Source organism: Camellia sinensis, chromosome 4, assembly GCF_055761805.1.
Source record: "Camellia sinensis isolate YWXY chromosome 4, ASM5576180v1, whole genome shotgun sequence".
Taxonomy (NCBI): Eukaryota; Viridiplantae; Streptophyta; class Magnoliopsida; order Ericales; family Theaceae; genus Camellia; species Camellia sinensis.
Window position 1 is genome coordinate 202,453,282 of NC_138964.1, and position 13,485 is coordinate 202,466,766.

Sequence of the window (13,485 nt, forward strand, 5' to 3'; positions counted from 1 at the left end):
AAGATTCAAAATTCAGGGATAAATATGTCACAATTAAAAAGTCAGGGACCAAAGTGACACGAGTCCCAAACTATAGGGGCTGTAATTCACCCATTTTTTAATACACATTTTTTCGTAAAATGTCAAAAAATTAACCCAAACAATTATCTTTTTTTCCTCAACTTTTTAATCTAAAAAGTCAAAAAATGTACTTATTTAAAGCATCTCAAACACCTCTAACTGTAACTCTTAGTTATGATTAGTGAGCTACTAAACGTGGTTCACACTATTGACACTAGTGAAGGGTTTGATGTATAGGGCATGTAGTTTTATTCATGTTTGGTTTAAAAGCTTATTAGTCTCAAGGTGTATTCAAGCTTTGTTTACCTTATGAGCCAATCTCAAGCACCGAGGGATCAATGAACTTAAATATTTCAGATATCATTTTATCCTTGCAATTTATTTCAAATTTATCAGTTTACCTTAATTAATTTAAAATTTTGTTTATTAATTTAGCAGAGTTTGGGTTGGAGGTTTTTTTTTTCTTTTTTGGATACAACGGAAAGAAGGTTGGAGTTCTGTATAAGCATACCAATGAAACTCAAAAACAAAATGTGTACAGATATCCAACACTAAAATGAAAATAAAGATAACAAGAATGATATACACTGTGTCTGGAAATGGATGCTTGCACTAAAAAATTTGATACCATTATCTCTTATATTTTGTTCACAACGTCAAAAAAAAAGGATCAAAATAAATACAGAAATCCTGCTCTTTCGCAAAATTTTGGGTCGACCTCTTTCCTCTCTACAGGAAGAGAAAGCCCAACTGAGCCAGGAATACACATAATCAGCTAAAACTAACGTGATAATCCAAAATTGGAAAAAAGAAGAACTAATGTAAGAAACAGTGAAATTCTGTCACTAGCTATTCAACCGAAGCAAACCTCTTGAACTTAAATTCTTTAGGAGCATAATGCTGTAACCACCCTCATCTTTTCATGCAATATCTTCAGCGCCCAAGCTATCATCATCCTCCTCCATCTCTTCATCTTCATCATTGGCTGAATCTACTGCAGCATTTTGAAGACTCCGAGGAGCGGCCTCTTCATTCCCAAAGCTCCATCCGACAACAACATTCCTCATTCCTTCTCCTGTAACATTGGCATCAGCATTGAAATAGCCTTGAGTGCTAATGTTTATCAAATCTCTTCCATATTGCCCAGATGGGATATTTGAAGTCGACACAAAATTTTCATTATTCTCAGAAGCACCTTTTGGTTCAACCCCCTTTACCTGATGTGAGAACATTGAAAAAACAGTCTTGGAGTCTCCATTCTCATTGTCAATAGCTTTTAATTCAGAAGAACAAAGGCCGACACTGGGAATATCATTATGAATTTGATTGGGAAATAAGGGATTAGGTCCAGAAATCTCTATTCCACTACACCACTTAGTTAAGACATTTGCATTGTTTCCACCATTGGGCTGCTGAACAGGATTTTCTTTCTGTTCAATTTTCTTTAGGCTTTTCTTTCTGAAACCTCGTTGTTTTGCCTCATCTGCTTGAACATTACATTGCGCAGGCTTTCGACCACGAGGACGAGGTAAAGCATCAACTGAAGAAATTTGTTTCTTTGGTCTCCCTTTCTTTGATGATTGTCCAGCTAAACAAGTCCCACTGGCAAGAGTGGTGGGCTCGTGTATTGTTGGTTTTTCAGAGAAAACCTCTGACTCGAGCTTGATTAAGCGGCTTTTGTAATCAGCCAATTCAGATTGCAATTGACCAACCACAGCCCATAGCTGAACATTCTCTGCTGACTACATCCTCAAACAGCCGAAAATCCAGCGATGTTATTTCCACTATTGTGTGATTATAAAATCATAGTATAGACAAGACAAGAACTTAAAGAAAAATTAGAAGGAAAAAAATTCCATACTTGAGCTTCCCATAGTAATTGGTGCTTCTGAGAAAGTTTTGGTGGTGGCTGAATGGTTCCTCTCTGAAAAAATTGAGTGGAGTCGGCTGAGCAACCAGGCATTAGTGGTGACCGTGAAGAAAGATAGCCACATGCTCCTGGGAAAGAATAGGCACAATGATGCAGTGATTGTTGCGCTTGACCCCACCAAGATGTGGGATCCCAAGGACCTGTGAACAAGAAAAACTTCAATAACATATGATTCAAGTTGTATAAGCTTGGCAGTATTGTGGAAAATTTGGAATTAATCAAGCACTTGTAGTTAGTAAATTCACAAGGCCTATGGAGAAAAAAAGCCCCATAAAATTTAAGTATCATCCACAAGTTACCAAAATTTACCACATGGGATCAAGAAACAACACCTATTGCAGAATAATCCAAGGAATTTGACAATGCTCAGACATTTTAGCACACAAAAATTTGAGATGTTTCAAAGAGGACTTCAAAAAAACAACGAAGATACTCAATACCGGTGCACTCACCTGGAAAGCCAGGATATGGGTAATTAACATGGTAGCAAAAGCTTGGAATCTGAGCTTGGTTTGAAATTCCTCCTCCAGTTGCAGGACCTTGCCAACTAATGTCGGTTCTTCCAACAGGAGCAAACGGCGCATTGGCACCACTTAATTGGTAACCAGGCTGTTGGGCCAACCAAAAGGGCATGGCTGGTTGTGTTAGATGTGGGGGTGGTTGGTTTGGTTGCTGATGCTGTGATAGTGGCCATTGGCTTAGGAGGGTGGTGGGCGAGGGTGATTGGATGGTTACACAAGGTTTTGAGTTTAATGGCAATTGTTCCATTGATTGGGTTGTTTGTGGCCATTGAACAACGGGTTGAAAATGTTGATTCGAGGGAGGTGCATTGTCATCTGAAGAGGTACTAATTGCAGCATTCTTTAGAGCAGAAAGTCCCACATTAGAATGGTTTTGGTCTTCCTTTCTCTGTTCATGATTAAATTCATCAATAAAGTATACCAAGAAACTAATGCAGTCTTGTGTTCTAAGAAATCAAAGAAAGTAATTCAACGAAATCATCACAAGCAAAGTCAGGTTACAGATTGCAATGATGTCAAACAATCTCATCATCATCAAAGCCATGTCTTGAAACAGAGAGAAAAATGAAAGAACTACTACTTGAAAATGGCTGTTGGTTTGTAAAATGCACGAAACTATCTGAGCTCAATTTGTGTTTGGCCGGTTAATAATTTTTTCAGGATATGCTCTGCTCATTATGTAAATAAATCATAGTTTAAACAAATCGATTCTTGGCTCGATAAGCTTATAAGCATTATCAAAAATAAATTACTCGAATTTGGTTTGACTTTAGCTTGTGATATCGACTAGAAAGCTAAATAAATCAAAACTAAACATATTTTGAAGGTCGACTAGACACATTTTCACATATTTTTGCTACAAATATTGCTACACTTCGATAATAAAATAAATAGAATCTGCTCCATGCAAATTATCTCAGTTTTTCCTCGATTGTTTTCTCAAAATATAGCACCCAAAAAGTGAATTAGTAATAAAAAAAAAAGAAAAAGAAACCTATCCATTCTCGTTTTTGGTAGTTGAAAGGGTTTAGTAGAAACCCAATAAATAGGAAAAATTAAGAGAAACCCATTTTTGAGAAAGAAAAAAGGAAAAAGAAGGGATCGTTACCAAGAGTTCATTCGATTTAGTAGCTTCATGAGACGTATAATCAGTCTTCTTCTTCTTCTTCTTCTTCTTTTCCATAGCATTACACTGATTTGATTGCAAAAGCTACCCTTTTTCTTTCTTTCTTTTTCTTCTCTCTTTCAAGGTAACAACATTTTTGTTTCGTGGAGCAACCGAACCGATGAAGCTACATTACCCTATAGAGAATGAGAGACAGAGAGAAAGTGCAGATACAGAAGAGACATTAAAGATCAGAGCTGAAAACATCTTTTAATGCTTTCTCAATTTTTTTTTGGGTCAAATTTGAATAAATATTTGGGTGAAAGTTTTATATCAAACAATTAATTGATTCAAATGTAAGATAAATTGATAGAGAGAGAGAAAATAAATTGTGTATATATTGATTGATATTGAATGTTGTTGATTGATTGATATTACAAAGGTTCAGTTGAACTCCTCTATATAGGAGAGGAGCCGAAAGTGACACTAATAAAGTAAAGTAAAAGGAAAAGAAATATACCCTACTAACAGCTGATATACATTAACATAGAATAATATACTAACAGCCCCCCTCAAACTCAAGGAGGATAGGTACTAACCAACTTGAGTTTGAAGAGAGTAACAAATCAGGAAAGTAAACTGATAAATAAAATAAAACAGGATAGGAGACACGGTATGGTCGTGTCAGACCGTTGTAGGAGACACGGTATGGTCGTGTCGGACCGTTGTAGCAGACAGTTTACGGGGTCATGTCGGACGGTTGTAGCAGACACTGTGTGGTCGTGTCAGACCGATGTAGAAGACAGTTTATGGGGTCATGTCGGACCGTTGTAGCAGGACAGTTTACGGGGTCATGTCGGACCGTTGGAGAAGACAGTTTATGGGGTCATGTCGGACCGTTGTAAAAGAAGTTGTGGTGGTGCACAGTGCGCCATGAGCGACTTATACATGATACTGTGTATAACCCCCCCTCAAACTCAAATAGGTTGGAAGATAAAAACCTATTTGAGGTTGAAAAGGGATTGATAAAGCTGACTGGTGTAGAAGACACTGGATGAGTGTGTATATAGGCTGCCCAAAAAATATACATGGATGTAGATATCGAGCCCTTAAAAGTTGTGCCCTCAAAAGGTGTGCCCAATCTGTCAAAAGGCGTGCCATCAAAAGGCGTGCCCGATGCATCAAAAGGCGTGCCAAAATGATGGCGAGGCACGTGAGTGCCTTGGCTGGCGTGCCTATTTGTCTGGCGTCAAGAGGCGCGCGATGCGCGTGGCTGCCTCGGCTATAAGACGGAGGCTGAGGCTGAGGCAAAAAACCTGCGAGAGATATTCTGAGAGAGATTTCTGAGAGAGATTCTGTAACACTCTGTTTTCTGAGAGAGATTGCTGAGAGAGATACTGTGTAACACTCTGTTGCCTAGAAAATGGCTGCATCGTCTTCCCGCGGGCTGCTCACCCTCTTTCCCGAGCTCAACGAGTCCACAGGAGAGAGAACTGGTGCGGTGTCCCGTGAACCTCAACCAAACACCACTGGGTTTGCTCCGTTGAACTTTCCGATGCAGTCGGTAGAGCAAAAAATGGCAGTGCAAACGGATGTGGAGGCTAATCAGTATACTTTGAAGGCATGTGTGGAAAGCATGACGGCGGTCACAAATTTGTCGAACCGGCTGCAGAGTAGAACAAATGAGGTGCAGCATTTAAACGCCCAGCTGGCTCTGCTCCAACGCATGTATAAGGATGCGCGAGCAGAGATAAGCGTGCTAAGGGCAGAAAACAAGGAGCTGAAGCGGAAGGCCACCGTGATGTTCCGATTTGGAGGTCCTCCATATGCTGCAGTGGAGGAGTATGGGGGAGTGAACGTGCTCGGCGGCGTGGAAAACACGGAGGCAGCACCGTCAAGGGCCGCGCAGGATGGAGGCAAAAAGAAGAGACCAGCGGAATAGGCGAAGAAGTGAGGTCGGTTGGTGGCCGGCTGCAGAAAAGAAAACAAGGCTGTTGTTGTTTTTTTTTTTTTTGTGTGTGTGTAAAATTATGATCGGGGGTGATCCCGGAGATGAATAAAATATGGGTGTTGTGCAAAGTTGTAAATTGTTTTTTTTTTTTTTTTAATGATTTGAAAAACCAGGGATGGTGTGTGAATCGGATAAGGAAGTGCTTATCCAGTGGGTCCTATTGTGCTTGGGTTCTGCATATTTGTGGGCATTGGATCTTCTGTATTGCAGATAATCCGGACAGCAACAAGTGGAGGCATGGCTTGAATGACCGAAATAATCATGGAATGCTGGGTGTGGATGTTTCCTGTGAGTGAAGGAATGACCGAAATAAAATATGAAGAAGTTGTGGAAAGGAAGAGAGAGAGAGAGTGGGGTGAGTAAAAAAAAGGTTTTCATCAGAAAAAGGGTGTAGGCGATATTATATTCGCCAAGAAAGGAATCCTCCAGTGGTGTAGCCTCTGTCAGTGAACCTTGTGTCACGCATGCCTTGTGGGTCAGATTTAGTCACATATGAATCCTTATTGTTGGCATGTCGGCTAGTGGAGGTAATAAAAAAACAAGAAAAGGGGTCTCTTTATGCAGGTGCATGTCGGCTAGTGGAGGTAAAGATTAGTAAAAGAAAAAGAAAGGAAAAGAGAGGGTGTAAAAGGAGAGAGAAACCGAGGAATCTAGAGAGAGAAGAGAGCTGGGTTCGGTGGGTGGAGGTAAAGATTAGTAAAAAAGAAAAAGAAAGGAAAAGAGAGGGTGTAAAAGGAGAGAGAAACCGAGGAAGCTAGAGAGAGAAGAGAGCTGGGTTCGGTGGGTGTGTATGCATGGTAGTGGTGGTGGTGTTGTTCATGCCGAGAGGGAGGGAGGTGGAGCTTGTGTGTGTATGTGTGCAGCGTGTATGCATCTGCTGGGTGTCCCTCTTGGGTGTGTGAATGTGTATCAATATGTATGCATGTGTGTGTTAAGTGTGAGAGAGAGCTGTGTGTTGTGTTGGGTGTGTGGAGTGTGTGTCCTCTCTCTCTCTAAACCATGTGTGTGTGTTGTGTGTCTGCTGTGAGTGCCGTGTGTGAGAAGTGTATGGTGACTGGGTGTGTGCATGGGTGAGTGGCGTGTGTGAGAGCCGTGGGTGAGAGAGAGGTGGCTGAGTGTGCATGGGTGAGTGGCGTGTGTGAGAGCCGTGGGTGAGAGAGAGGTGTGTGTTAGCTGGGTGTCATGTACATGGTGTGGGAAGATCTTGGGTGTGTATGGAGTGGGTGTATGGTGCTGGGTGTGCCGTGTGCGTGGGTGGCTGAGTGGGTGTTGGTCGCCGGTGACAACGACGGCGCCTGGAGTGGAGGACGGACTGACTTTTGTGTCCGTCACGGTGGGATTCCTTCATCAGAGAAGAGAGAAGAGAGCAGCTATGGAATTTGTGGCAGCGGAGTGAAGGTATGTGTAGAGGTCCGGCGGGCGGCCAAGGCGAGGCTGCCGCCCGCCGGTGAAGCAGAATGACTAGGTTGTTAACCTAGCTCTGATACCATGTAAGATAAATTGATAGAGAGAGAGAGAGAAAATAAATTGTGTATATATTGATTGATATTGAATGTTGTTGATTGATTGATATTACAAAGGTTCAGTTGAACTCCTCTATATAGGAGAGGAGCCGAAAGTGGCACTAATAAAGTAAAGTAAAAGGAAAAGAAATATACCCTACTAACAGCTGATATACACTAACATAGAATAATATACTAACATCAAATTTGCAAATTTCACCCAAATATAATATTTATTCATTTCAACGTTAATTTTTTAATTTTTATCAAACAATTAATTGATTGAATTGATGTCTGGAGAATATCTGGGCGGTCGTTCGCTTGTGTAAATTGACGACATCATGAAATGAAGAAAATTTGCAAGCTCAGTTTATTTGTCAGATGTATGGTACTAACAAGTATTTACAGTAAAGAAAAATGATGCAAATCACTAATTAGTAGTTGACTCATTGTTATATGTGATTTGTGTCTTAATTTTTTTTTTTGACTTGTCACATTATTAGTGGTGATGTTTTAATGGTCTGTATCATTATTATTACAGTAATTTGATGAAACCAAAAAGCCGTCTTCAAATTGATAAAAATTTTAAATTTTTTCTTATTTAATATGTGTTTGATGTCATGATTAAAATAGTAAAATTAAACTTATTTTATCAAATTTAAATTTAAGACAAAAAAGTAAATTTCGGAGAGCTGTCAGGTGTCTTAGGCCCACATAGATCCTGCAAATTTAGAGATTGTTTGGGATGATGTAAATAAATTTATTTTTTATTTTTTTAAGAAAAAATGTACAAAAAAATAGAGAGATAATGTGATAAAAAAAAATAAAAATAAAAAGATAAATTATTTTGTATACGTCAAACTTAACCTTAATAAAAAAGAGTAAATTTTGGAGAATCCTAAGCCCGCATAGATCGTGCACGGAATTTCACTTGTGATTTTCTTCCTTTTTTTTTTTTTTAGTTATAATTTTACTTGGGTCATTTTTTACTAAATTATCTTTTTAAGTGTTTTATTCCATCTAATATATATTCTTTTTGAGTATTTCATTAAGTCATGTTTAATGTAATATAATCAAATTATCATTTTTAATTTTTTGCACTTGTTTCTATTTTGAAACTAATATATAACAATAGTCTCTCATTTTATGAAAAAAATTTCTCCCTTATTCTAAAAAGACATATTTACCTTATTTCATAAAGAAAATATTTCACTTATTCTAAAGAGAAAATCTCTTCCGCATTTTATAGAGAAAATTTCAAATTATGAATTTTGAACATTTTTATAATTTTAAAAATAACGCAATAAAAAATCTAAATGAAAATCAAAATATAATGTGAATGTTTACAGTAAATAACAACCATACAATTAACTTTTAAAAAAACAAAAGACATACTAAAGTATAATATGAATGATCACAACAAACAACAAACATACAACTAACCTTCAAAAAAATAAAATTCATACCAAAATACAATGTGAATGTTCACAATTTATAATTAACATGTAACTAGTATTAAAAAAATAACTTATACCAATATAAATATTTATACTACAACGTGAAAACATAAAACAAAATTGAAAAAAGTGAAAATCGACTATTTTAATTGTTCAATAGTAACAAAAATGATTTTTCATCTAACAAACATTGTAATAAAAACAACAAATATACAATTAATTTTCAAAAAAAAAAAACAAAACTTATACTAAAATATAATGTGAATGCTTACAATTTACAATTAATATACAACTAGTTTAAAAAAATAATAAATTCATACCAATATAAACATTCACACTGCAACGTGAAAACATAAAATAAAATTAAAAAAATAAAAATCGACTATTTGGATTGTTCAATGTTAACAAAAATGATTGTTTAACTAACAAACATAGTAAAAAAAAATAACAAAATACAACTAATTTTCAAAAAAATTTCAAAAAAAAAAAAAAAACTCATATCAAAATACAATGTGAATGTTCACAATTTACAATTGACATGCAACTAACCTTAGAAAAATTAAATTCATACCAATGTAAACATTCACATAGCAACATGAAACAAAATTGAAAGAAAAAAATGACTATTTCAAATTGTTTAATGATAACAAAAAAATGATTGTTCAAACAACAAGTATAATAATAAATAACCAATAATATGTGAACATTCACATTTTGCAAAATATATAGGGTTCGTTTGGAAAATAGGTTGACTTTTTAATTTTTTGGTTATTTTAGCCTAGGGCTAAAAAGCCTAGGTTGGAAGGATTTTTTGACTTTTTTGACTTTTTATGAGAGAAAGAATAGAATGATTATTGGTTGGATGTGATATTTTGTTTCATTAGGTTAAAAAGCCTATTTTATTTTTTGTGACTATTTTAGCCAAAAAAACTCCCAAACTTCAACTTCCCAAATGAGCTCATAATTACGTTTATATTTATATTTCAACACTTATTTATCAGATTTTCAAACAATGTAAAAGTGAACATTCGCACTATTGATTAAAAAATAGAAATAATGACAAAAATAGAATTAGAAATCCAAAAAGCACTCAATCACTCTGGGATTGTTTGGTTTTCATATTGGGCTAAACAATCACAAAAGGACAAAAAAAAAGTCCACAATTCCAAAGCTAAAAAACCAATCAAAAATACCAAACGAACAAAAAAGACACAGCCTAAAAAAGTTAAAAAAAGTCAAAAAGCCAACTAAAAAAGTCATTGTCAAACGAAGGCTCTAAAAACAAAAAAATATCACCCACATCTTCATCTTCATCTTCATCTTTATTATTATCACTATCATTAACAATCTATGCAATTTCACCATTCCACCAATCCAAATCAAACCAAACCCACATTTGAAGAATATGCTTGTAACAAAATTGACTAGATATAAACAAATTTTTGACTTACAATAATGCAGAAACATAGAGTTTCGAATACAGAGTAACAATGGACGAACACAAAATTTCGAACACAGTTTCACTACAACAATGGAGGGACATAATATTATTTTACTGTTGTGGGGATATATTTTCTGAGTACCAATACGTGGCCAAGGTGACGCCGACATGTCAGCCGAGGTGCCACGTGTCCTGGTCGTGACGCCTAGGTGATCTCAACTAGGCCGAGGTTATCTCCGAAGATATCGAAATTCGGGATAAGCGGATAAGAGACAAGAGTCCTAGAATGAGGAAGAGCTTCAGCCTGGATAAAGATAAAGCTCTTAGGGAGTTTATCTTTATCTATTGAAGAGTCCAAGATAAGTATTGAGCAGAAGTCCATTTGAGCTAGGTTTCTATTGGGACTAAGATTGAATTAGCTATAAAAGAGGGGCACCCTCATGTGTCTAAGGTACGCGATTTATATTCTGAACAGTGAGTTAAGCACTTGATCTATCTTTGAGAAATAACTGACTTGATCGTCGGAGCACCCCCGAGTGAACGAACCACCGTTGGAATCACTTCTTTCTGTTGCAGGTCAATCAGGCGCCATTTATTCTGTTAGTGCTCTCCAGCTGAATACTGAGTTGGTAGTGTGGTAAAAAATTCACTCACACAATTTGGCGCCGTTTGTAGGAAAGAAAGGAGAATAGATGGCCAACAACGGATAGAAGGAGAAAGTTGGGGACGAAATCCCTGCTGGGAATGGTAAACACATTGACCCTAACATGGAGGAAGATGGTTACAACGAGGAGACTCAGGACCAAAATCACGATAAGGAAGACGTCGGCCAGGAGGGCGACGTACCAAAGAAGTCGGATCGAAGCGGGTATTACAATAAGAATGACCTCCAGGTATGGAAAGATAGATGCTTGCGAAGGGACGAAGAGGTAAAATAGATGGCAAACAAATTGGCTGACCTGCAATCGGTCGTCAATTTTCTGATGCAAAACAATGTCATGCAGCCACCGTTTCCGCTGCAGGACACGCCGATTCCAACAGCCAATGCCCAGAAGGGAGGGCAGAAAACAATCCTTATAGCCCCCTAACACACCAGGAGCGAAAGACACTCTCACCGGCCCTCAAGGGAGGTCGGGCGAGGAGAGTCGAAGAGGGAAGAATTTCAAATGACACATCGCACAAAGGAGGCAAACCCCAAAGAACATCGGCATGTTCAAAGGCAGGCGTTGTGCTTCAACACAAGTAATGGAGAGAGGTCGAAGAGGGCTTACAGTGAAACTGAAAGTAGTGCACCAAAAAGATTGAAATCAGGAGATAGCCGAGCTCATGGGCGGATAAAGGAGGACTTGAGAAATTACCTCAAGAGGAAGCAACAAGATGCCGAGGTAACTTCCCCTATCAAGCCAAGAACACCATTCTCGGTAGAGTTGGATAAATTTGAGGCCTCAAAAAGATTCAATATGTCGAGGTTCCAGATATACGACAAAAAGTCGGACCCCAACTTTCACGTCGGATTATACCTGAACTCGATGGCACTATACATTGGGAACGAGCTGTTGCTCTGTAAGGTGTTCCTCACATCCTTCAGGGAGATCGCATCAGATTGGTTTCACAAACTGCCAAAGGGAAGTGTGAAGACTTAGGAAGGCCTGGCCGAGATGTTCGTGGCTAGGTTCGTGACAAACAAACTACAACCATTAAGGGTAGACGCCTTGATGGCTCTGAGAATCAGTAAGGATGAAGGCCTTAGGGCCTACGCTAAAAGCTACTATGAAGTGTTTAACAGAATACCCGAGTGCAATCAAGAGGTGGCGGTCGTATCTTTCAAGAACGGCCTAAAAGATGACTATCCACTACGAAATTCTTTGGCAAAGACATTGCCAAAAAGCATGGAAGAGCTCATGGCCAAAATTGAGAAGTATGCCAGAGCCGAGGAAGACACGTCAGGAACTAAGGAGACAAAGCAAGAGAAAGGAAATGGCTCGCCGAAGCGAGGTCGAGGTAACAGCGGATCCAATAAGCAAGAGATAGGACTGAGGGCTGCACAGGCAGTCACAACTGTGTTCCGAATCCGAATTCATAAAGTCCTGGACAAAATCCAATCTCAACCCTACTTTAGAGCACCAGCTAGGGTGCCAGGAGAATTTATAGGAACAAGCCTTGGTAAGCATTGTGCTTACCATAACGAAGATGGGCATATGACTCAGGGTTGCAGAGCCCTGAAGGCACACCTGGAAGACTTGGTAAGGTAAGGCCATTTGAGGAACCTTGTAGATGAGGCCAGGACAAAGGAAGAGCAGGCAAGACTGCCTCAGGCACCAGCAGTTCCGCCTCCCCTAGTACAGCAATCTCAGGCAGGAGGACCTCAGGTAATTAATGTAATTCACTCGAAGGTCAACGAGAACGAAATACGAGGGAAAACCCAGAAGGTAAAGCACTTGCAGCACGTGTACCAGGTCAGGGAGAAACGACGTCGGGCCGAGGATTGCCAGGGGCCAGTAGTGTCCTTTACTGAAGCCGACCTTGAGATGGTACAACATCCACATACGATACCTTGGTAGTATCCCTCCAGGTTGGGGAGTGCCAAGTGAAGCGCATCCTAATTGACCAAGGAAACTCTTGTGACATCATGTATGTCAGGTGTTATAAGGAGCTCGGCCTTCACCCAGACGATATGGAGCAATCCAATGGCCCAATGGTCGGGTTCAATGGAACGCCGACGTGGCTACTAGGAGCAACAAGCTTGGAGGTGCAGGCTGGCACCAGGAAGATAAAGACAGAGTTCACAATAATCGACACACCCTCCCCTTACAACGCTATCCTGGGAAGGCCATGGTTGCATGCAGTGGGGGCTGTTCCCTCAACATTGCATCAACTATTGCGGTTCCCAACGGAGCATGGGATAGAGGAGGTCAGAGGAGATCAGCTGCAGGCAAAGAGCTGCTCCATGGCAGCAATGAAATCCACCTGCAGCATACGAGAACCAGAAAGGGCAAAGATCAAAGACGAGGACGTGGAGGTCCTAGAGGACGTCGGCAAGGAGCCAGCCGAGAAGAGTGAAGAAGCATTGAAGAAAATCCTCATCCAGTAGGGGGATGAAGAATGCTTCTTCTTTCTCGGCTCGAGCTTAGCCAAAGAAGAGGAAAAAGCGTTAGAGGCTTTCTTGAGAGCAAACACTGAGGTGTTTCCCTAGACACCTTACAAAATGCTTGGCATTGACCCCGAGGTCACTTGCCACAAGCTGAACGTAGACAGGTTGGCCAAACCTGTAATCTAACGAGCAAGAAGACCAACATTGATGCACATTGAAGCAGTGGAAGAGGAAGTAGACAAACTTCTAGAAGCCAGAGCCATTCGAAAGGTAAATTACCCGACATGGCTATCGAACACAGTGGTGGTGAAGAAAAAGAAGGGTAAATGGAGGGTCTGCGTGGACTTTACCAACCTAAACAAGGCCT

General features: G+C 39.3%; 1 protein-coding gene across 1 annotated transcript; it reads right to left on the reverse strand.

Annotated features, from left to right (window-relative positions):
* Positions 1 to 579: 579 nt before the first annotated feature.
* Positions 580 to 3,927, reverse strand: LOC114298609 (uncharacterized). Its single transcript, XM_028243221.2, has 4 exons — positions 3,620 to 3,927; positions 2,443 to 2,899; positions 1,922 to 2,130; positions 580 to 1,802 (listed from the first exon to the last, which is right to left on the reverse strand). The coding sequence occupies exons 1-4, from the start codon at positions 3,692 to 3,694 to the stop codon at positions 981 to 983; spliced, it is 1,563 nt and encodes a 520-aa protein (XP_028099022.2). The 5' UTR covers positions 3,695 to 3,927; the 3' UTR covers positions 580 to 980.
* Positions 3,928 to 13,485: the final 9,558 nt, after the last annotated feature.